The sequence below is a fragment of the Eleutherodactylus coqui genome, chromosome 7 (assembly GCF_035609145.1).
Source record: "Eleutherodactylus coqui strain aEleCoq1 chromosome 7, aEleCoq1.hap1, whole genome shotgun sequence".
In the NCBI taxonomy this organism is placed as follows: domain Eukaryota; kingdom Metazoa; phylum Chordata; class Amphibia; order Anura; family Eleutherodactylidae; genus Eleutherodactylus; species Eleutherodactylus coqui.
In genome coordinates this window covers 31,003,545-31,027,817 of record NC_089843.1, presented here as the reverse complement: position 1 = coordinate 31,027,817, position 24,273 = coordinate 31,003,545, and the positions used below count along the sequence as shown (strand labels likewise).

Sequence of the window (24,273 nt, the reverse complement as noted above, 5' to 3'; positions counted from 1 at the left end):
CGGTTTTACCGCCCCACGTTGGGCGCCAAATTGTCGGGGTAAAATTTCTTACGTACAGCACCAATCAGGCACACCCCACTTGCCCCGCTGCCGGCGGTAAAGAAGAAAACACCACACGGAGGTCTGGTATAGTTCCTCACACGGGGACATGACTGCGCTGCCCCTTTATTACAGATTACATGAGATCTTATACCCTTTGGTCTCATCACTAGCAATGGGTGATGGGCTCATTGGCTAAAATTCACAGCATAACCATATATGGGAAGTCCGGATTTCCGGCCTGAGACAGTGAAAGTTATGTACGTAGTTGAACAGTCGTTATCTTGCTATGGCGCTTCTGGGAAAACGGCCAAGTACACGGCCTTGTGTCTGGTTCTTCTTTGCTGTACATTTTGTCTTCGCCTGGCAAGGCCTTTGGAATATCTGGTATAAGGCGAAGTATTACGTTTTTCATAGAGTTAGTACATATGAGAATAAAGTTAGTATACATATAAAAAGAAAGGCACATAACTATATCTATATAAATGTATATATTCCAGTGTTTTCTTTTCTACCTACAAGGATATATATGTATCCTTCTCAACATGCCTAGTACAAGTAAAATACATAGTACAAGTAACATATCTAGTACAAGTAACATGCACAAGTAAAAATCTCTGCGTTGTATAAAGAGTCTGACTTTGGCTTGAAGGAATGCCTTCCAATAGGTGGCACTGTGGAGGCATTCTTCCATCTCCCTTATTAGTAAGATGCCTAGTACAAGTGATATGCCTAGTACAAGTGATATGCCTAGTACAAGGTACATGCATAGTACAAGGGACATGTTTAGTACAGGTGATATGCCTAAAACAAGTGACATGCATAGTGCAAGGATGTGTGTAGTACAAGTGAAATGGTAGTACAAGTGACATGTGTAGTACTTGTAACATGCGGTACAGGTAATATGCCTAGTACAAGTGACATGTGTAGTACTAGTAACATGTGTAGCACAGGTGATATGCCTACTACAATTGACGTGTAGTACTAGTGATATGTGTAGTACTACTAACATGTTTAGTACAGGTGATGTGCCTAGTAAAAGTGACATGTGTAGTACTAGTAACATGTGCAGTACAGGTGATTTGCCTCATACAAGTGACATGTGCAGTGCTAGTAACATCTGTATTGCAGGTGATATGCCTAGAAAAAGTGAAGTGTAGTACAAGTGACATGTGTAGTACTAGTGCAACGACCAAGATTCAAGACCCAATGCTGAGTAGGTGGTGGGGGTTGGTATAGCACTTGCCACGGTGCTCTACTAACTGCTCCCTGCAAAGACATGTGCGACCTTGGCCAAGGTGCTGCCAAGCCTCTTCCAGGCAATGCTTGGGCAACAGTTACCTGAATAAACAGTGTGGTTGACCTGAAGAATTATGTCATGCGTGATGCCACCGTTCCTTGCTCCGCAGGATGTTTGACGGGAAGAAGAATAGAGTTCACACATAAGTACTTGACAACCTCAGTCATTGGGAAGATCAGTAACTGGAACTTTACTTGAAGAGTAGGCAAATTCTCACACCAGTGCAGGAAAGACAAATTCTGGAGGTCAGGAAGGAAAACACAGGATGAAACTGCGCCTACAGTTCACGTTATCTGTATGACTCCGCTAAACATCAGTTGTCATGATCGAGGGAGCCATTGCATATCACGATCGGGTTCCCCTAGTAGTGATATGAGAGATATTAATAACTCCGTGATGTGTGTCGGAAATCCTGCATCCACATATGTTAACACTCATGGCAGGGCTTCCAACAGGCATTTTTTAGTAGGGTGATTCAGGAATGTGTCATCCAGGTTGCCACATCCTTGCTCTCCCTAGATTTATTGCCAATTGAGCATTAATGGTAACAGATGGAATACCAGCTTTAGCAGCCTATGAATGTGTCTAGAGGCCCAAATGCAATTTCTATAGGCAAATGTTTTCCGGATAAAATATGGAACCGGTATGACTCCAAGCAATATACAATTTTCCCCAATAAATGTATCCTTTAACTCTATTATTGTAATCACTTACATATTTCACTATTAGGCTTCATTCACATAAGCATATTCTGCTGCGCTTTCACACTTGGCCGATATACGCTGCCCATCTGATGCATTGGTTTACAATGCATCAGTTCAAATGGGCGTATTACCATGGCGTAAAAGCACCCAGCCGGCCAAGATAGCGCATACGGAGCGCATTTTGGCCGGGCACTTTTAAATCAGCCAGAAAAGATAGTTCAGAAACTATCTTCCCAGCCAGAATACCGCGGCGGCTCCCATAGACTTCTATGGGAGCATATGGTAGTTGCTGGAGAAGGGAGGTGGGAGGAAGGCGGTGGGATGGGGTGGGAGCTAGTTGCTAAGCTTCTGCCTCATCCCACCCCCTCCTATTGTTGGCAGCCAACAAGGAGCAGAGAGTAGGTGGGAGCTTAGCACACTAGCCCCCTCCCCGCACCCCCCCCCCTTCCTTGCTGAGAGGGGTTGGAAAGGTGGAAGCAGTTTAGCAGAGCTAAATTGTCACGCCCTGCCAGACAGCATCGCGCGCTCAGCGTATATGCGCCAAACCCGGGCCTTCTGAACGGGCGCACAAACAGCAGATTTGTATGTCAGTTCACTCGTTTTTTGGTCACGCTGTGGCCATGACACAGCTGACCAAAAAATGCTATGCCAGTGTGAAACAGCTCTTACATTTACACATATGTTTTATTCGACTCTGCCTACCCCTTCTAGGTGCATTATATTTTTTCCTCCAATAAGTGTGTATGTGTGTGTGTGCGTGTGTGTGCATATTTAACCCCTTAATAACCACCCATACGTCTTTTGGCGATGGCCCCTGAGGAGTTTTATTCTGATGCATCCACTTTTGTTGGCAGCTGCATCACAAGTCTGGCATGGGTTTTCCATGCAGGGAGAGTGGTTGCTCGATTGCTGGATGAGGGTCTGGAACCTGCTCAAACAACGGGGACGAGATAAGCCTCTGATCTCCACTGTTTAACCCTTTACATGCTGTGGTCAGTGTGACCGCAGTATGCAAAAGGCTATCAGAGGGAGGCTGCTCCCTCTCTAACCCATTGAGTTCCCATAATGTGATCATGGGGTTCAGATGGGTTGCTACGGTACCCAGAGGCTTGAATATGGCCTCTGGATTTACCTGCTATGATGGCCTATGACAGTGATGGCGAACCTATGGCACACAGAGCCCTCCATATTTAGGGGCCACTATTACTGCTGGGGCTGATATAGGTGATGCTATTAGCATAACCACTTTTCCGCTGTGGGGGTCACTATTACTACTGAGGTCACTCTGGGGGTCACACTTACTGCTGGGGCCACTGCGGGGGTCACTATAACTGCTTAGGCTACTGTAGGGGGTCTCTTCTACTGCTAAGGCTGTTATGGTGGTCACTATAACTACTGGGGCTGCTGTGGGGTGGTCACTATTACTGCTGAGACCACTGTAGGATGTCACTATTACTACTGAAACCACTTTGGGGGTCACTATTACTACTGGGGCCACTGTGAATGCCACTATTACTGTGAGGCCACTTGGGGGTCACAATTACTACTGAGGCAACTTTGGTGGACACTATTACTACTAAGGCCACTGTGTAGGTCAATATTATTGCTGAGGGCACTGTGGGGGTCACTATTACTACTAGGGTATGTTTACATGTGGCTGAAATGCTGCAAAATGTCATCAGCGGAAATTTCCAGGGCAAATTGCATAGCATTTCTGCATCCAAAAAGCAGTCAAAATCTGCACCCTGTCTGTTTTGAAACATCCCTTTCCTTTTTATAATGACAAAGGTGAAATCATACGTTGTGATAAGCCCCACCCCTGACGTGTTGGCACTTTGTGATAAATAAGTGGGTTTTGGGTGCAGTTTGGGCATTCAGTGTCAGGGCCCAAACCCACAACCTCTTGTGTTCCAATTAGCAGCTCTCTCCGCTAGGCTATCCAGAATTTGGACAGTTCCCTTGCTGAAACCTAGCCTTGTTCTGTATTTCTCAGTTACTTAGTTCCTGCCTCCTGGTCCTGACCGCTCCCCTGTTCCTAATTGCACTTCCTATATAATCCCAGCCCTGCCATTCCTTCAATGTGTGAGTTTTGTGTTTCACCACCTTGATCAAGCTCCTCCTCGTCTGGCTGCTCTATAAGCATACCAATGCCTTCTGCTGCTGACCTTTGGCTTCTATTGACTACGCTTCTGTCTCATCCATTTGTACTGCATACCATGACTTCCCAATAACAACTCTCGGCTATTCTGACTACTCGCCTGTGACTGGCTTGGCTACTGCACATGTGGCTCCAATCCAGCAACGGTAAGATGCAATACTCGGTCTCTAAAAGGTTTGCCATCACTGGCCTATGAGGATTATAGGCTGTCTAGTAGAACAAAACTTAAAAGTTTAGAGTATTAAAAAATTGTAAAAAGAAAAACGTCAAACCTCACTTTTCCACCTTTAGTGCAGGCTCACATGAGGGTATTTAAATTGCATATTATAATGCACGTATAATACATGGTACATTGCATCAATTTAAATACATTGATTTTCACTGTTACACTCACACTAGCATTTTTCATTGCATATAATACGCAAGTAAACAAGAATACAGCATGTTCTATCTTACCATGTACAACATGCAATAGAGCCCTTGTGTTTTCTATGGATGCTTACAAAATGCTGTACATATTGCATATGTGTGGTGTTTGCATGCAAAGTCGCTAAGCGACAGAGTGGGAAAAAAAAAATGAAACCAGGAAGCCTGAGCATGGCAGCATAGCTGAGATACGATGTCATGCGTAGCCAAAAATTACTGCCATACATGGCAATATGTGGGTCTACACTGCGGCTAAATTCTGTGTTATATACTGATCGTTTTAGCACACGCTTGTATGAGCCTGCCCTTTCTATGTAAAAGAAAGAACATAAAATAAACAAAAATCCTAGTGGCATCACTGCATTCATAATGACCCATAAAAAAATATTTGTACATTATTTAACTAACAAAGTGCACACCATGAAAAAATAAATTAAAACATCACAGAGATCAACAAAGGACACCATTATAAACTACAACTCAACTCACAGAAGAGAAAAAAACTCTTAGGCCTCATGTCAACGGGCAAAAGAAGAATTAAAATCCGCAGCGGATTTTAACTCTTCTCCCGCCCGCGGATCCGCACCCCATAGGGATGCATTGACCACCCGCGGGTAGATAAATACCCGCGGATGGTCAATAAAAGTGAATTTTAAAAAAATGGAGCATGTAAAAAAACGCAACATGCTCCATTTTCGTGCCGGTCTATTGAAGCCTAAGGAAGCCGTCCGGATCCGCGGGAGACCTAAAATAAGAATAACTGACCCGCAGCGGGCCAGGCACGTCTTCTCTTCCTCACGGCCGGATCTTTCTTGCTTCAGTACGGCGAATGTGCCCAGTGCATGCGCGCGGCACGCTGCTGACATGTCGCCGGCGTGCCAAGTTCATCCGCCGGCCGAAGAAAGAAGATCCGGCTGTGAGGAAGAGAAGTGGTGCCCGGCCCGCTGCGGATGAGTTAATTCTTTTAAATTCTTATTTTAATGCCTCATGTCCGCGGGGCTGGAGGGACCCGCTACGGATTCTCTATGGAGATCTGTAGCGGGCCAAATTTTCCCCGTGGACATGAGGCCTTTCACAGCTCCATTGACAAAAAAAAATAATTTTTTAGGGGCTTTGAATGTGTCAATAAACAAAAAATTACATAAATCAGAATTCTGGAATAAAGCTCTAGGTAAATGCCCCTGTTAGTATAAAGAAGAATATAAAAAAACAATTGTAGATTAGTTTTACACCATGGAGGAAGCATATGCTCTCTTAGGGCTTATTCAGACGACCGTATATCGGCTGGGTATTTACGCAGGCCGATATATGGTCGTCTGAATAAGCCCTAAGAATGTTCTAGAATTTGACAGTTATGCAAAGTTAGGTCTATGATCATAAAAATTGTAGTGCCCTCCCATGGAGTGATAATATCTAAAGATTACCGTATTAATAACAGTAAAGTTGTGATGCAGAGAATTCATGTGAAATCTGTCTTCACCTGCAATCATTTTGCGCCATCTCTCAACTTGTCCTGAACTTTAAACCTTTATCATACATCTGCATTTTGTATTTCTGATGGCTTAACCAGATGAGCATGATACACCCGTTCTTTTTGCGGACGCAAAAAATAGGACCTGCCCTACCTTATGCATATTTGTGCACCAAAGAGTTTTACAGAAGTCCTTGGGAGGTGCGCAAGCACACACACCTACTCATGCGGGTATGCACTAAACACAGTGCATACCCAGGATAACTGGTACCTCTTTAGGCAAATTAGCCTTTCAAATCAGGGCGGATAATTCCCCCACGTGAATGAGTGGTGCCTGTGTAGACACGCTCCATATCTGCTCAGACATGAGCACTAAATACACTCCTTAACAGCGCAAAAAAAATTGTGCAAGAGTGAGCGTATTACGTTACATGCTCGTTTGTCAAAACTCTCACTGTAGATTCTTATCTTTCATATCTTTTCCTACAGATCCCAGTATCCCGCTGCTCAGACCAATGTTTACCTGGAAGCAGGAAAAAGGCAAGAGAAACAATCCATACCTGCTGCTACGACTGCGTGCCATGTTCAGAAGGAGAGATATCCAATATTACTGGTACATGGTAGTATGAGCCGTAGGACTGTGTAATCAGTGATAATGATTAATGTTGCTCATCCCAATTTCCACAAAATTGAATGTGCTTATTCCGAACGGATTCTTGGTTCAAATTGCAGGGGAAATTAAATAACCCATAATGTCTGCTGTTTGCGATCTACATGTAGCCAATCAGCAGCCAGGCTGCATTGCTGATGTTACAAAATGTGTTCTCCATCTTGCATGTGAGCAGCAATTTCATTGGATTCCTGTACCACATAGCCTAGCCATATATTCCATAGGTATAGTGTAACCAATGGCCATTTTATTTTTAAGGACAGAAAAGAGAAGCTAGATCATATTTATGTGCCTATATAACACATGGTCTGTTGTTAATAGGGATATATATTCTACAGTGGATATATTGCTACTGGTTGTGAAAGCTTGTATACCAACAGAGATCTTAAATGGTGTTCTGTTGCAGGGAGCAGAGAAAATTACTGCATCACGTTTATATGGCTGTACAAAATGTGGCCTGTACTTAGCGAGAAAGTATATTTCTGCTGCTGTCAATATATATAGCAGCAAAATACGCTTTTTTTTGCAGAGAATATTGCAGTTCCCTGTTTGTGACCTCAGATGTCAATCAAAATTGCTAGTCCAGCCACTATAAATGTTTTGCAGACCTTACAACTAGCAGTGGGGTTTGATGAGTTCAATTATGCTATGAAAAACAGAGACAGCTCACAATGATACAAGCTATAGTCTGTGCCTTTCCATTCTCACATATTGTGCCTCCAAGGCATTGCAGCTTATTTAGTTGGTGGTGTTTTTTCATTAATATTAAAGAAAAAAAAAACAGAAAGGGAAACAACAAATACACACAGTGCATGCCAGCAGCCTTGAATGTCAATCAATTAATTGCAGGCCATATGCAGCTAACAGTGGTTTTCTGCAAACTAAAAAGTTAGCTAATAAGTAGCAAAAAAAACTGCACTAAAGAGCAAACTATAAAACCAACAAAAATAAATAAATAAACAGGAAAAATGAAGACAGTAAGGGGCAGGGGACGTGTCGGTGATGGTGGTGGAGGAGGAATTCAACAAAGCAGCACCACCACCAGTGGCAGAGGAAGTCTAGAAGAGGTCTGGAATACTTTTTTTCAGCCCATCACAGCCTTCAGTAAAGGCACAGGGTAGTAAACTAGAACAATATGCAAAGGGAAGTGAAAGGCCTGGCAAAAATATACAGCTAAGGAATACATTTGAGAACCTCGCTATTAGAAGTGGAAATAAAGAACAAAGACAACAAATTCAGAAGGAAAGTAGAGGAGCAAGAGATACCGATCACAAACTAAAATGTTTCTACACAGAGGTAAAGAGCATGGCAAACAGTCAAGGAGAATTTGGTCTCCTGAAGCAGGAAGAGAAATGTGATGTTATAGGCATCATGGTAACTTGCTGGGATAATATACGTTTGGAATACAACTCACTGTAGAGAACCTGACTAGGTATATCAACTCAGACTAAAATATAACCTTTAATAATAAAGATTTTAAAATTTAGCGCTAGTGGAGACCACAATACAAATATGCACATACAAACATAAAGATGTACATGGGTTTAAATAACCAATAGTGTTAATCCCAACGAGAACTACTCTTACTTTCCAATTATGATTTATATGCCCCACCAGGGGTACACAGAAGGCCTAAGTTAGTTTAGGGCTGACACTGAGAGGTTAACCAGATGGAGTGCAGATTGTAAACACTTATAGTGTACAGGGTATAAAGGGAAATAAGCTCCTCAATTTTGGTTTATGTTGTAGAATACTTTTATTTTTAGACTTATCCCTATATCCTAAAATAGACTGGTACCAGGATTTTCATATGCGATTTAAAAAAGTATACTTTGCGCTCATCGGTGAAGATAAATCACTTTTAATCCATACAGCTACGCGTTACGGTGAAACACATACACCTTTCTCAAGCTTATACATATAATACAAAAATCTCATACATATATAGGAACACGTTGTAATTACTTACAAATTTCAGCCGGTCGGGATAAACCGGAGAGCGGACCTCGTACTGAGGAGAGGGGGCTGGCAAATCCTCCCTCACATAACGTTTACATGGAGCGCACGATGTGTTCCATGTATTTCAAACAACTCTATTAAGACCCAGTTTGATGAACAGACTGACGGTCTCCACAAATGTTTTTGTGCTCACAGCAAAAGCATGCTGCACTTACTTTGGATCATGTATCAAATTGATCCTTAATAAAACCAAACAGATCCATCTTCACATAACAAAAAATGTGAAAAACATTTTAAAGTCCTCACAGAAGGACGAAACGCGTTGTGTGTAGAAATAAACCATTTTAAAGGAAAAAAGAAGCTTTAGTTCTCGGAGCGCGGATCCATTGTTTATTATATTAGGACACTTTTTTCTGAGCGGCTCTCTGGCTGAGAGACGGAGGATGCACGCGGCTCCCCAGCTGACTGGCCCGACAGGACACCAGGAAACTAAAGGCACCATGTATTGAAGGTTTATCTGGATAAGGGGTGTGAGTGGAGATCCCACAGACAGGATCTTCACTAAACACCAGGTGAGTTACATAAGATTTTATTAGCCCGTTTTTGCATTATTAGAGACCCGCCTACTCGTGAAGCGCTATCCTGATTTTTTTACACATTCTCTTTAATGATATAATCACAGAGAGCCCGGCCGGTTGCCATGGTAACAGGACTCCACCTACAGGCATCCTGTATTGCCACTGCCTTTCATAAAAAAGTTAATAAAAGTTTCACAATATAGTCTATGTACCCAAAATTGCAAATAATAAAAACTACAGTTCGCTAAGCAAAAAACAAGCCCTTATACGGCCGCATCAACGGAAAAATAAAAAAGTTATGGCTCTTGAAAAATGAAGATGAAAATCCGCCAAAAATTATTGCGTCCTTAAGCTCAAAATAGGTCATGTCTTTAGGGGGTAAAGAGAAGCAGCACACCTGCTGCCTTGTGTAACACATTTTTTGTAGCTCTACAGCTGTTCCTTGTAGAAGGTCCATGCTTGAGAGTTGTTTTGCCTGGCAAAATTTCTCCTTGTAAATTTTATGACATTACTTTTAAAATAAGAAGCACATCTGTTTTCTTCCTTGACACAATTTTTGATCTAGGAGACAATACGTGGGCACTGTTTTATTTTCAGTGATATCCCAGCGTTACAATTGATCCCTACACCACTTTACACTATTTTGACCACTATTTTTGGTTGGAACACATTGTTCATCAGATATTTAGCTTCCTTAGTTAATCAGATTGCAGACCAGAATCATAAATATATTCACACCCATAGATTCTAAAATTAATAAGAGCCCAGATTAGACGCCCTGAATAAGTCAGACTCTAGACCAAACCACTTGAATCAGACCCCTGCATATGTTTACCCTACTGCCTACTTTTCAGCCAGGTGCACCACTGTACTTGGTACCTGATGCTATCCAACATCAGGACATTATGTGCACACTGGGTATTGATGTTGCACAACATCAGAACCCAGTGCAGTAGCACTTGGAGATGAAGAAGAGTCAGGAGGGTCACTCAACTGTTATTGCTGTGCAGTCACAGTACCCGCTTTCCCAAAAGGAGGGGTAGTTAAAAAGGTGAAACAAGTTCTGGAAACATTTTTTGGCCCTCACCCTCACTAAAACAGCCAACATATCAGGTGATTTTGCTTCCACATGGTGGTAGAGATGTTTCTCTTAGATGGATATACATATCAGCCAGATAGATTTAATGTGTAATATTTTATTAAATATTCCTACAGATGTTGATAACTGTATTAAATGCCAAAGTGATGAATGGCCAAATGAGAAGAGAGACCGATGCCTGCCCAAAGTCCTGGAATGCATTTCTTACCAAAATGACACAATGGCTTATGTATTTTCTAGTTTCTCGGTCTTCGGATGTCTTGTGACTGGCATCATATTTTCAATATTTATTTCCTATCGGGACACTCCTATTGTTAAAGCTAATAATCGGAACCTGAGTTACATCCTCCTGGTCTCTATAATCCTCAGCTTCCTCTCCGTCTTCTTGTTTCTTGGTCAACCCAGTGATGTAACTTGTAGATTACGGGAAACCAGTTTTGGGATTTTCTTCTCAGTAGCAATTTCTTCACTTCTTGCCAAGACTATTATGGTTTGTGCAGCTTTTAAGTCCACCAAGCCTGGAAGCCCCTGGAGAAAATGGCTGACCATGAAGCTGCCCTATAGCATAGTGCTGTTGTGTTCATCTATACAAGTTGTCATTTGTGTTATCTGGTTGTCTGTTTCTCCCCCATTCCAGGACCTGGACACTGAGTCTAATCCTGGGAAGATCATTATTCAGTGTAATGAAGGCTCAGATATCTGCTTCTACTCTATGTTGGGTTATATGGGGCTCCTGGCAGCTGTGAGCTTTGTTCTGGCTTTCATGGTGAGGACATTACCGGACAGTTTTAATGAGGCCAAGTATATCACCTTCAGCATACTGCTGTTCTGTAGTGTCTGGATCTCCATGATCCCAGCTTACCTGAGCACCAAAGGGAAATATATGGTGGCAGTAGAGATATTTGCAGTGATGGCGTCCAGTGCTGGACTTTTAGGTTGTGTGTTTTTCCCAAAATGTTTTATCATCTTATTTAAATCACAAAAGAATATAAAAGCTAACCTACTGGAGAAAAGGAAGGAATGACTGCAAAATACTACCCCCTATCAGGGATTGATTCTGAACATTAAGCAGATATTCCAGTTATTTGGTGATCTTTTCAAAATTTTATCCGTCCACTAGATATGCTTAAACTGATGGATCAGCGAGGATCTGACTGCTGGGACCCCCACGGATTACCAGAAAGGGAGTCCCGCATTTCCTTGAAATAAATAGCTTGGTGCCATGTAGAGAAAAAGTTAAACAAAGTAATGTTGTAGATATGATACCACACAACGATTATAGCTCAAAATGTATTCAAACAACCAAAAGTGAACAATATTTGCTTAGTGTGAAGCGAAAATATCAATCACTTATCGTTTGCGGTTGTTTAAGCTGATTTTTCAGTCTTTTAAAAAACCTCATTAGATGTCGCTGGCTCACTTGCTTCTCCTCCTGTGTGACAGCTCCCCGTTCAGTGCTTCTGCACACTGCATGATTGACCCACTACATCTACACTTCACGCCATCTTCAGATTGCCCCAAACCTCTTCCGATTCATCTCATCTATTCCCACTTGTGTATTTGTCCGCTCAAAATTTGCATTCACAATACGAGGAGAATAGAACTCTTTGTTTAATGGGTTTATCCTCACTCTCGTTTTTGCACATGCAAAATGAAAACACAGCATGCTCTATTTTAGTGTGCATTTGTGCACTAAGGCCACGTAGGAGTCTATGGGGGGCAAAAATGTACACCCTATACCTACGTAATTGCACATTATTCTGCGCAATTTCACAGAAAACTAACACACCTTCAACTATTTAGGCTGCACAGCCTTTTTAATCACGGCACGGGTGCGTTTCGTGCCCAAATAAAAGGTCCCCATCAGTGCACAAAAGTTCAGTAAAATGCTCTAAAACACACACACAAAAAACCTCTTCATGTCACAAAAACGTTGCTCCACTGCATTCATTTTTGTTGATACGCTCATGGGAAATTGCACTAAGGGCTTAGTCAGACGGGCGTTTTTTGCCGCGATTTGCGCATGCGCATGCGTCCGGCGATTTTATAAAACCATTGCTTTGCAATGGTATCGGACACATGAGCGCTTTTTATGCGCTCGTCCGATAAATTATAGAACAGAAATCGCAGATCGCACCTATCTGCGATCTGCGATTCCTGTTCTCTTCTCTATATGCGCTCAATGGGGCCGGCGGCAGCAGCGCCGACCCCATTGAGAACATATAGTAGACAAATCATTCTTCTCTGCCACAGCTGTAGCAGCTGTGGCAGAGAAGAATGATGTTTGCCCATCGAATTCAATGGAGCCGGCAATACGGCCGGCTCCATTGAAAGCAATGGGCTGCGGGTGAGCGCAGGATGAATTGTCAGGAAGGGCTTAAATATATAAGCCCTTCCCTGCAATTCATCCAGAAATGTGTAAAAATAAAAAATATATATATACTCACCTTGTCCCGGCAGACGGAGTTCAGCCGCGGCCGGCGGCAGTTCTCCTGAACTGCTCTCTGTAGTATTTAGCAGCCGGGGATTTAAAACCCCCGCCTGCTAAATGAGCTGCCTCTGATTGGTCACAGCCTGTTCAATCAGAGGCAGCTCTCACTCACACCGATTCATGAATGGGTGAGTGAGTGCTGCCTCTGATTGGCTCAGCGCAGGGACCAATCAGGGGCAGCTCTCACTCACACCCATTCATGAATTCATGAATGGGTGTGAGTGAAAGCTGCTTCTGATTGGTCAGGCTGTGACCAATCAGAGGCAGTTCATTCAGCAGACGGGGATTTTAAATCCCCGGCTGCTAAATACTACAGAGAGCAGTTCAGGAGAACTGCCGCAGGCCGCGGCTGAACTCCGTCTGCCGGGACAAGGTGAGTATATATATTTTTTTTTATTTTTACACATTTCTGGATGAATTGCAGGGAATGGCTTATATATTTAAGCCCTTTCCGACAATTCATCGTGAGATCGCCGGCAGCCCATTGCTTTCAATGGAGCTGGCTGTATTGCCGGCTCCATTGAATTCAATGCGCTGGACAGCTCCGGCCCGTTTCTATTGAAACGCGGCTAGGAGCAGTTTTTTTGGGCGATTTTTCGGCCCGGTCACGTGATTTGCGGATGCGCATCCGTCATGCGATCCGCAAATCGCGAGAAAAAACACCCGTGTGACTAAGGCCTAACTCTGTAAGAAAAATACCTCAGTTTAGTTGATCTAACCTTAATGCTGTATCATGCCGTGTACATGTATATTGATGCCACATTTAAATATTATGCTTTTCTTTAATAATTCATATATTATCTTCCTAATGAAGGGTCTCTGTGCTGCAAAAGCCTACAAATATATTTTTTCTAGTTTCTCAATAAAACAATCACCTCTGCAGTATAATACTTATTTTTTTCTGTATATAAAAGTGTTTAATATTGTATAATTACAGCATGTAAGACTTAAAACCCAGGTAGCATTCCTACAATTAAGTGTCTAACCTTTTAACAAGCCTTCTGACATGACTGGGAATATGAGCTAAAACCAGAAAAGGAAAATATAACCTTGTACAGACTGATGGTTTTAGTTTTTTTTCCCCTTGTCAGTGTGCAGTAGGTTTCTGGCTGGTTTGGTGATCGGCCTATGATGTGAGCTGGGAGTGGTACAGTTTCTCCCTGTAGAGATTGACTAATAGGTGTGAGGAAACATACAAGGCCATGCGTGATGCCGAGATATGGAATGCAAATGAGAGATGCTACAATAACCCAGCAGCAAGAGGAAAAACTCCTAAAATAGTCTGCCTGTACATGGCTACTAGAGATGAGCGAGCACGCTCGGTAAGCTCAGTTACTCAAGCGAGCAACGCTCTTCTCGAGTAACTGCCTTCTCATCTGAGCATGGTAGGGAGGGGGGGGCATCGGTGGTGAGCGGGGGGAGAGAGAGATCTCTCTCTCCCCCCCACTCCCCTTTGCTCTCCCCCCCGCCCCCGCTGCCCCCCCAAACACGCTCAGACTGACCTTGCCGAGCATGCTTGCTCATCTCTAATGGCTACCTTATCTTGACAAAACTCTTACATTTCCAGTCATGTGACAAGGCCTGATAAATGGTCACACATTGACTTCTAATAGGTGAGCAAGATAGTAAAAGGATGGTGGACGACCCCAGTAATAAATACAAGAAGAAATGGAGGACTATCTCCACTTTTTAAAGAATAATGGGTAATGAAATGTTTTTTTGAATAAAGGAATAATCTCTATAAAGAGTAGATGCAGCCAACCCCGATTACCATCATACCGTCCTGGGTAGAATTTTAGACAACAAGTGGAAAAGTGGGTAATGAATTGGGTGTACGGCACGACCGGTAGACATATGTAATCACATGAGGTTGATGCTTGCTAAGCTTATCTGTTTAGTTTTCTCTATCTCTCTCTTTTCTTGCATGTAGAAAAACTACATGCAAGGAAGTTAGGGCAAGTCCTATTTTTCTTGCTGCGTTTAGTGATATTGTGCAAGAATCAATGATTTTGTTTCATCATTTTTCATAGTCGTGAAAATCTGCAAAATCACGGCCATCTGAAGAAGCCCTAAGCGAAGATGATTAGGCAGGCACAGAAATTAACATCATGAAGCAGGAGGAAGTGGGCAACACATTGCATAGAAAATATGTAGCATTTATAGTAGTAGCATAGTGGATGATATTTTAACAGACCTGTTCTAGATGCTGTAGAAATAATCCACACAATCCATTCAGTAAAGGTACATGCGTTAAAAAAAGTTATGCTCAAAATTCTCAGGTGCAACTTGAATTGGACAGCACACGGACATTCTACCTCTGTGCTGTCCAATGTGCTGAACACCGCACTTTGACATATGCTATTCTTTTCCGAAAACCAAAATTATATTGGTGGTGTTATTTAATATGCATCATTGAATGTTTAATACTTTTAACATAGGCTTTATTATATTTAATTTATTGCAATATCTAATACAGAATGTATATATATATATATATATATATATATATATATATATATATATATATATATATATATAATAGTATGTTATTTGAAAAAGCCAATAAAACTGTGAATTGTATTCACATTGTGATACAAATGCAAACAAAGTATATTTTGCGGAATACATACAATATATAATGCGAATATTTTAAGCAATATGTAACATCTATATCTGTCCAATCAATATTTGAAGGGTTTATCAGCAAAGGTGGTTAAAAAGCAGTCTTAAGGGAATAAGGCAGCAATGAAACCACACATATACAAGGGGTTAGTGAATCAGCTGTTTTTAATGAATTTTAGTATTTAAATAAGCAGGTAGTGACGTTTAGATTAAGGTGAAAAAGGCTCTGTGAAGCTGAAACACGTTCTTCCGCTTATCTGATTATGTGAAGCACTATTTTGAATAAAGCAAAGAATGCACTCTGTATGTGTCCACATTCCCGTAAATATATTCAGCATTAAGCCAAATATAGTCAGTGTAAAATGTGTACAGTCCTGTGTGTCCTCTTGATCTGCACTATATAACACTTGGGCCTATTATGCAAATGCTTTCAGCCAAAAATAGACAGTGTAAAATGTGTAGTCTTGTGTTTCCTCTGGATCTGCATTATATAACACTTGGACCTATTATGCAAATGCTTTCAGCCAAAATAAAAATGCAATATGACAGGATTTGTGTTAGTTCCTATCTACTCTCTGTACACCAGTAGCAGTACACTGTATAGAACCGGTAACAGTATGCAGTATACAGCTGGGATGCTTGTGAATGCTTTGTGCGCACTAGTGGTCCTAGGCAGCCAAACTGATGATGCACAAAAGTGAAGTTGTAGTCCTACAAAGGAGTGTTGGGTTTCAATTATTCCAATCCCATGCCACCTCCGTCACAAAATTTCATGAGCCACAAACGTGGGCATAAAGGGGACTTCTACACATCTCCACAATTCAACAATCCATTCTACAACAAAATATTTTTTTACGCAGAGTGCAGGAGAACCCCTGAAAGATTTGTTTACCAAGAGTATAGGCGAACCCTTAAAAGATTTGTTTATTAACAGTATAGACGAACCCTGAAACATTTGTGTACCAAGACTATATAGGCAAACCCCTGAAACATTTGTTGACCAAGAGTATAGGCGAACCCCTAAAACATTTGTGTTCCAAGAGTATAGGTGAACCCTATACTCTTGGAACACAGAGTGGAGTTGTAGTCCTAAAAAGAGTGTTGGGTTTCAATTATTCCAATCCCATGCCATCTACGTCACAAAATTTCATGAGCCACAAACGTGGGCATAAAGAAGACCACCCCTCTCTACAACAAAAGATTTTTTTACCCAGAGTGCAGGTGAACCCCTAAAAATGTGTTTACCAAGAGTATAGGCGAACCCCATGAAAAGTTTGCACTCCAAGAGTATAGGTGAACCCCAGAAAAATTTGTTTACCAAGAGTATAGGTGAACCCCAGAAAAATTGCTCTACCAAGAGTTTAGGCGAACCCCTGGAACATTTGTATTCCAAGAGTATAGGCGAACCCCTGAAAAATTTGTGTTCTAAGAGTATAGGCGAGCCCCAGAAAAATTGCTTTACCAAGAGTATAGGTGAACCCCCAAAACATTTGTGTTCCAAGAGTATAGGCGGACCCCATGAAAAGTTTGTGTTCCAAGAGTATAGGCGAACCCCTGAAAAATTTGTTGACCAAGAGTACAGGTGTCAGGGCAATCCTATGTACACCACCAATCAGGCCCACCCTATTGCCCCGTAGCCGGCGGTAAAGAAAAAACACCACACGTCTGGTATAGTTCCTCACACGGGAGTAACTGCACGCTTTATTGCAGGTTACATGATGTGTTATACCACTTATCACGTCATTAGAAGTGTGTATCTGTCCTATTGGCTCAAATCCACCGCATAACCAAAATGTGTGATGTCCACAGTTCCGCCTGAGGCAGAGTTAGTTAAACAGTCATTATCTAGATAAGGTGCTTCTGGTTTCTAGTCTCTGTGCAAAGAATCATGTAATCAATTCTGGGAAAGCAGCAAAGCATGCGGTCTGCGTATCCAGTTCTTCTTTATATTTTCTTAGTCTCAGGATACATTTGCTCTGCCTTGCAAAGCTTTGGCATAAAATCTAGTCAAGCCTCATTAAGGTTCATATTAAGTTTTTGCATTATAGCATTGCATAGAATTAGCATACGTATAAAAAAGAAAGACATATAGCAATATATACACATATCTGTATTTTCTACCTACATACACATATATTTCCCTCTCATAGGCAAACCCCTGAAACATTTGTTTTCCAAGAGTATGGACGAACCCCTAAAAAATTTGTTGACCAAGAGTAGAGGCGAACCCCTGAAAAGTTTGTGTTCCAAGAGTATAGGCGAACCCCAGAAAAATTTATTTACTAAGAAAATAGGCGGACCCGAGAAACAATTGCTTTACCAAGAGTATAGGCAACCCCTGACAAATTTGTTGACCTGGAGTATAGGCGAACACATGAAATTTTTTTATTTTTCTTACCAAGAGTATAGGCAAACCCCTGAAAAGAGAATCACAGGGGCAGAACTTTGTCTGACTAAATCAAATTGGAGCCCTTCACAGTGACAGACAGACTAAAATATAACTTTTATTCAAGACTAACATAAAATAATGACTTGGGCTAAGAACAAGACAAACATACAGACAGAGAATATTACAGTTAGGTGGGTATATGGAGTTATTAGAATCACCCCACCTAGGCTATGTTAAAGACGAGACTGAAGAGTCGCTAGTGATGCATCAGATAGACCCCAGAACCTGAGCACATACGTTGACAGGATACTTAGACCCTTTGTATCATCTTTACGATCATTTGTCCAGGACACTATGGACGTCCTACGCACCCTAGATGGCCTTACTGTTAATCCAGACACAATTATGGCCTCATTGGACATTGAATCGTTGTATAGCTCCATCCCCCACCAAGGTGGTCTTAAGGCGACGGAGTTCTTTCTGAATCAAAGAGGACCTTTATACAATATGCATAACAAATGTGTCCTGGAATTCCTTGAATTTATCCTAAACCACAATTTTTTCCTGTTCGAAGCCAAGTACTTCCACCTGCTCAGGGGCACCGCGATGGGGACTCCTTGTGCCCCATCGTATGCTAACCTGTACCTGGGCTGGTGGGAGGAACGGATCTTCAACAGTGATAACATCATGGGGTCAGATAACATCTCATTGTGGATACGTTATATTGACGATGTGCTCCTGTTCTGGAATGGCGATCGGTCGTCCCTTGAGGTATTCATTGATCATCTAAACCATAATGATCTGAATCTTCGGATTACTTCGGAAATTAATACCACTACGCTGTCCTTTCTGGATCTTCAAATTAAAAAAGATCCATCGGGACAGATAACATCCTCTCTTTTCCGTAAGTCCACGGCGACAAACAGCCTACTTACCTGGGACAGCTTCCATCCTGCACCATTAAAACGTGGCATACCAAAAGGTCAGTTTCTGCGACTCCGACGCAATTGTTCGGATAATTCGAGTTTTGAAATGGAAAGTAAAAAATTGTATGATCGCTTTAAAAATCGCAATTATCCCAAAAAGGTCATCGACCAAGCATTTATCTTTGCATCATCTCAAGAAAGGACTACTCTCCTTCAACCTAAGATCCGTTCCTTGGACAATAAAGCCAGAATTATTGGCACTTACGACACTTGCTCGATACAAATAAGGAATATCCTCAACTACTATTGGGATATCCTGAAACGCGACAAAGACCTTAATGATTTTCTTCCCGAAAGACCATCTTTAACATTCCGCCGTGGCCATAATTTAAAAGACCATCTAGTGAAAAGTCACCTCCCTCCCGATGAAAGGCAAATTACTTGGCTTGGTTCCAGCAAGCCCCAAGGTAGCTTTCCATGCCAGGGCTGCCTCGCTTGCCCTTTTATTCTGCGCGGTAATACTTTTAAGTCATCATCCACTAATACAGTTTACTCATGCAGAGACTTCATTAACTGTCGAACACAAAACATAGTCTATCTTGCCACATGTTCTTGCCCCATGAACTATGTGGGCAAGACAATTCGACAGTTTCGTCGCAGAATTCTTGATCACCTAGGGAACATCAGACGCCATGAGTCGACCCCCCTAGCAGACCATATGTGGAAATTCCACAATGGTGATACAAAACAACTGAAATTTCAAGGGATTGAAATTATCAGGACTCATGGGCGTCGCGGTGATACGGACAAAAAACTCCTATGCAAAGAGGCAGCATGGATTTTTCGACTGAATACAGTTAATCCTAGTGGCTTAAATGAGAATTTGTGTTTCAACTGCTTTTTGTAATCCCTCTATAGCCAATCTTTCTTCTCCTTGATTATACAGCCGGCATCTATCAGTCATTGGCTCTATTATGAGAATACCAATATTTTGAATTTATCACGCATTTAGAGTGCTGTTTTACAAAGGAATTCAAAAATCAGCCCATTGTTACGTTATGTGATTCTTCCTTGTCATAGCGCTAAGTGAGCAATATCTAAGATGCTACGTTCATAGGTTGTTCTTCAAACCATCTAATTATTAGATTTATGCAGTATATGCATGACTCTTTCTACATTACGTAGCCTTAAAATAACCATTACCGACACACAGTACTTGTGTATGTGTATGTGTATGTATATATATATATATGTGTGTGTATATATATATGTATGTGTATATGTATATATATATATATATATATATATATATATATATATATATTTAAATAAACTTCTTTCTGTGTCTTATAACTAACAACCAATAAATCCTCACTAAACGCATTCTGTATATTCTATGCTGTAGCATCTAATTAATCTGCACTATATACATCCCAGTCTCACTCATGTGTCTTCTGGGCAGTGCAGATCACATGACCGCTATTGCCATGGCAATCTACATTGCTTCTAATAAGCTATTCCTTTGAATGAAGCCGTTCATGTGACACAACAGAACGTCAGGACGTACCATATCAGATGACTGACGTGATGACGTCACAGCGCTGCGCGCGCGTGCGCAATAGCGGATCACCGGTAGCGATCTTTCTAAAGTAAAATTTAAAGATCCATGTGTACATACGGGCGATCAGACTATGAGGGAGACTGCTGCAACATTTGTCCTCACTAATACACCCAGTTTGAGCCAAACAGCAGATTATAAACGGACTTCTTTTCCCTGTTTTCCCTTAGATCAGTGGAGTCGTCCTAACCCCTCCCACTATAACATCTGATTGGCTGATTTTCCACACCAACCCCCTTTAGGGGAGGGCTTCTTGGTATATCAGTAGCAGCACTCTGGGCTCACAGACATAATGCCTGAGCTCACCATCAGAGCTCCAGGCTCTACCACTTTTGTTATTTTATCTGAATGTGTGTGTGTTGGATGCAGGTCTCATATCTAGGCAGCAAAGACACCGCTCTGCTTATGCTACTATGCGCTGCCTAGAGACCTTGATAGAATGAAAGGGATCTGAAAAAAGCTCTATGTAGCCTAGAACTCTATCTCTTTTTTGATAGACTAGTCCCAGGCTACTATATATCTATAGAGCTTATTATATGAACAAGTTGCAGACCGCTATTATTTCGCTATTTAGCGACCTTGTTCAAAGATTATTGGATGATGAACTAAGTATGGGTCTTGAATAAGCCCCTACTTTCTAGTTCTGATCCCATTTCAATTCTTTGAGGTTAGTTGATATGCAGTATTTCTCTATAAATCAGTATATCTCCTGCACATCTCCTAACTAGCCTGCATGACCACACCAACAAAAATCTGACAGATTATATAACCCTCTATGTCCCAATACACGATTGTGGTACTTTCTCAAAATCTGGCAGAAAGTAATTAACCCTTCGTGTCCCAAAACACGATTGTGGTACTTTCTCAAAATCTGACAAAGTATTTAACCCTTCGTGTCCCAAAACACGATTGTGGCACTTTCTCTTAACTCTTTGTGTCCCAAAACAAGATTGTGCAAAGTCCAATGTGTGATGGTGAAAGCACTTCTTTTTTATTATTTTTTCAGAAATTAAAAACCAGCAATGGAAAAATTTCTGAAAAAATAATAAAAAAGAAGTGCTTTCACCATCACACATTGGACTTTGATCTACATCTTCCAGTAGCTTAGAGTGTTGCGCCTCCATACCAGTTCTTTTCACTTCCTTTTCGCTACACTTACGCCCACACTGGTGGAGCGTCATCTGGTTGGCAGCACCTCCACCATTCAAAATACTCAATCATTGAAAACTCTTTGTACTCCATAAATATTCCACTACCCTCACTGGGTCTTGCTCCACCCTCCTTTTTCATTTCTTTTACTCACAAAACAAGATTGTGGCACTTTCTCAAAATTTGACAGAAAGTATTTAACCCTTCGTGTCTCAAAACACGATTGTGGTACTTTCTCTCTCTTTCTCTTGAGTTTTCAACTCAATGAACCTGTCATATCGTATGGCATAACTCATACAATTGCTCCTGATGAACTACCAACAATCCTAGTAGGGAAACGCGTTGAGCAGTAATTATTCCTGAGCAAGTAATCATATTTCTACGAGCAGTAATTATTCCTGAGCAGTAATCACCCTTTCACATAAAGAGAGGTCATCCATTCTTCTCTCTTGAGTTATATGAGTTGTATATTGAGCTATACTTATACTAAAGAGAGCTTACCGTTCTTTCCAAATGATATGGACTGATACTACTCTGAGCCAAATACTTGAGGTACTTTTATGGTTTCCTCAAATCATATTATTGGCTAAGTAACTATCAAATCCTGTGATCATCAACCTATCCGAATGTGACCACTTTGTTACAGACGGTCGCTATACTGATGCGTGACACTTTTCTTATAGTTTATAGGTACTGGGGCCCCACTTTAGTGACCATTGGATTGATTAACCGCAAGTGACGACTAAACCAGTGCGATCTCCATAGGTTTTTTGAGCAATTTTGCTCCAGTACCAAAGTGTTCTTAGACTTATATCTGATACCCGTGGTTCTACTCATTAAATTACGGACTATCTGATGCATCACTAGCGACTCTTCAGTCTCGTCTTTATCATAGCCTAGGTGGGGTGATTCTAATAACTCCAATTACCCACCTATCTGTAATATTCTCTGTCTTTATGTTTGTCTTGTTCTTAGCCCAAGTCATTATTTTATGTTAGTCTTGAATAAAAGTTATATTTTAGTCTGTCTGTCACTGTGAAGGGCAAACCCCTGAAAAATTTGTTTACACACAAGTATAGGCGAACCCCGGAAAAATTTGTGTACCAAGAGTAAAAGTGTACCCTTGAAAAATTTGTTTACCCAGAGTGCAGGTGAACCCCTGAAAATGTTTTTTTACAAAGAGCTCATACTGAAACATTTATGTTCCAAGAGTATAGGTGAACCCCTGTAATATTTGTTCACCAAGAGTATAGGCGAGCCCCTGAAGAATTTGTGTTCCTAGAGTTTAGGCAAAGCCCATGAAAAGTTTGTGTTTCAAGAGTATAGGAGAACCCCTGAAAAATGTGTTGACCAAGAGTATTGGTGTACCCCAGAAAGATTTGCTTACACAGAGTGCAGGTGAACCCCTGAAATCCTTTTTTTAACGTAGAGCTTGTACTTGCCTAATGGGATCCAGGTGGCGGTCCACCGACAGGCAAGCTACCGCTTGTCCCTGCCCCTGCCTCTCCCCGAGGGGCTTTTTAACCAGTGCCCCAGCAAAGGACAGCATGTACTTTGAAGAAATTAGGTGGCCAAACGAGGCACTGTTTCACCCCACCCAGGACCTCAGCCTCTGCCCACACCCTCATACGGCCGCACACGTCCACATCCCTTACCCCTAGTCTTCATCATGTTGAATAATGCACTGCATCAAAATGCTACGCAAACTGCGAGGTATTTTGCGTATGCTTTCAACCAAAAATAGACAGTGTAAAATGTGTACAGTCATGTGTGTCCTCTCGATCTGCACTATATAACACTTGGGCCTATTATGCAAATGCTTTCAGCCAAAAACAACAAAAAAAAGAAAAACGAGAGGCATTTTGTTAGTTCCCCTATAGTCTGTGTACACCAGTAGCAGTATACTGTATAGAACCGGTAACAGTATGCAGCATACAGTCAAGATGCTTGTGAAAGCTTTGTGCGCATTACAGATCCCAGGCAGCCAAACTGATAATGCACAAAAGTAAAGTTGTAGTCCTAAAAAAGGAGTGCTGGGTTCCAATTATTCCAATCCCATGCTACATATGTCACAAAATTTCATGAGCCACAAGCGTGGGCATAAAGGGGGCTCAGATGCCAGTACTTTTACACATCTCCACAATTCAATCACCCTTCTCCAGAGATGAGCGAGCATACTCGTCCAAGCTTGATGCTCGTTCGAGTATTAGGGTACTCGAGATGTTCGTTACTCGAGGCGAGCACCACACGATGTTCGAGTCCATTCCATTTCCTTTCCTGAAAGTTTTGCGCTATTTTCTGGCCAATAGAAACGCAGGGAAGGCATTACAACTTCATCCTGTAGCGTTCCAAATCTATCCCACCCCCGTGCAGTGAGTGGCTGGTGAGATCAAGTGACCCCCGAGTATTTAAAGTATGGCCGCTGCGGCTCGCCACAGTCACACACTGGGAGAGATCATGGACAGTGCTGGTGCTCCTATAGGTAAAGTGTTAGTGTAGGATCCTGTGTACAAGAACCCCAACGGTCCTTCTTAGGGCCACATCTGACCATGTGCATTACTGTTGTGGCTGCTGGTAGCAGTTTTGCAATTTATTCATTTTTTTGTATATCGGGCTATAGCTTTCTCAGGCTGCAGTCTGTACTACATAGAATAGGGACAGCGTTGCTGAGATA

The 24,273-nt window shown here is 41.7% G+C and overlaps 1 protein-coding gene across 1 annotated transcript in view; it reads left to right on the top strand.

The window, feature by feature from the left end:
• The window catches only part of LOC136573472 (vomeronasal type-2 receptor 26-like), a 60,317-nt gene extending 48,889 nt beyond the window's left edge, over positions 1-11,428 (top strand). Inside the window, exons 3-4 of the mRNA XM_066574764.1 lie at positions 6,588-6,711; positions 10,521-11,428. Coding sequence (XP_066430861.1) covers positions 6,588-6,711; positions 10,521-11,428 — 1,032 coding nt within the window. The remainder of the gene's footprint in view (positions 1-6,587; positions 6,712-10,520) is intronic.
• Positions 11,429-24,273: the final 12,845 nt, after the last annotated feature.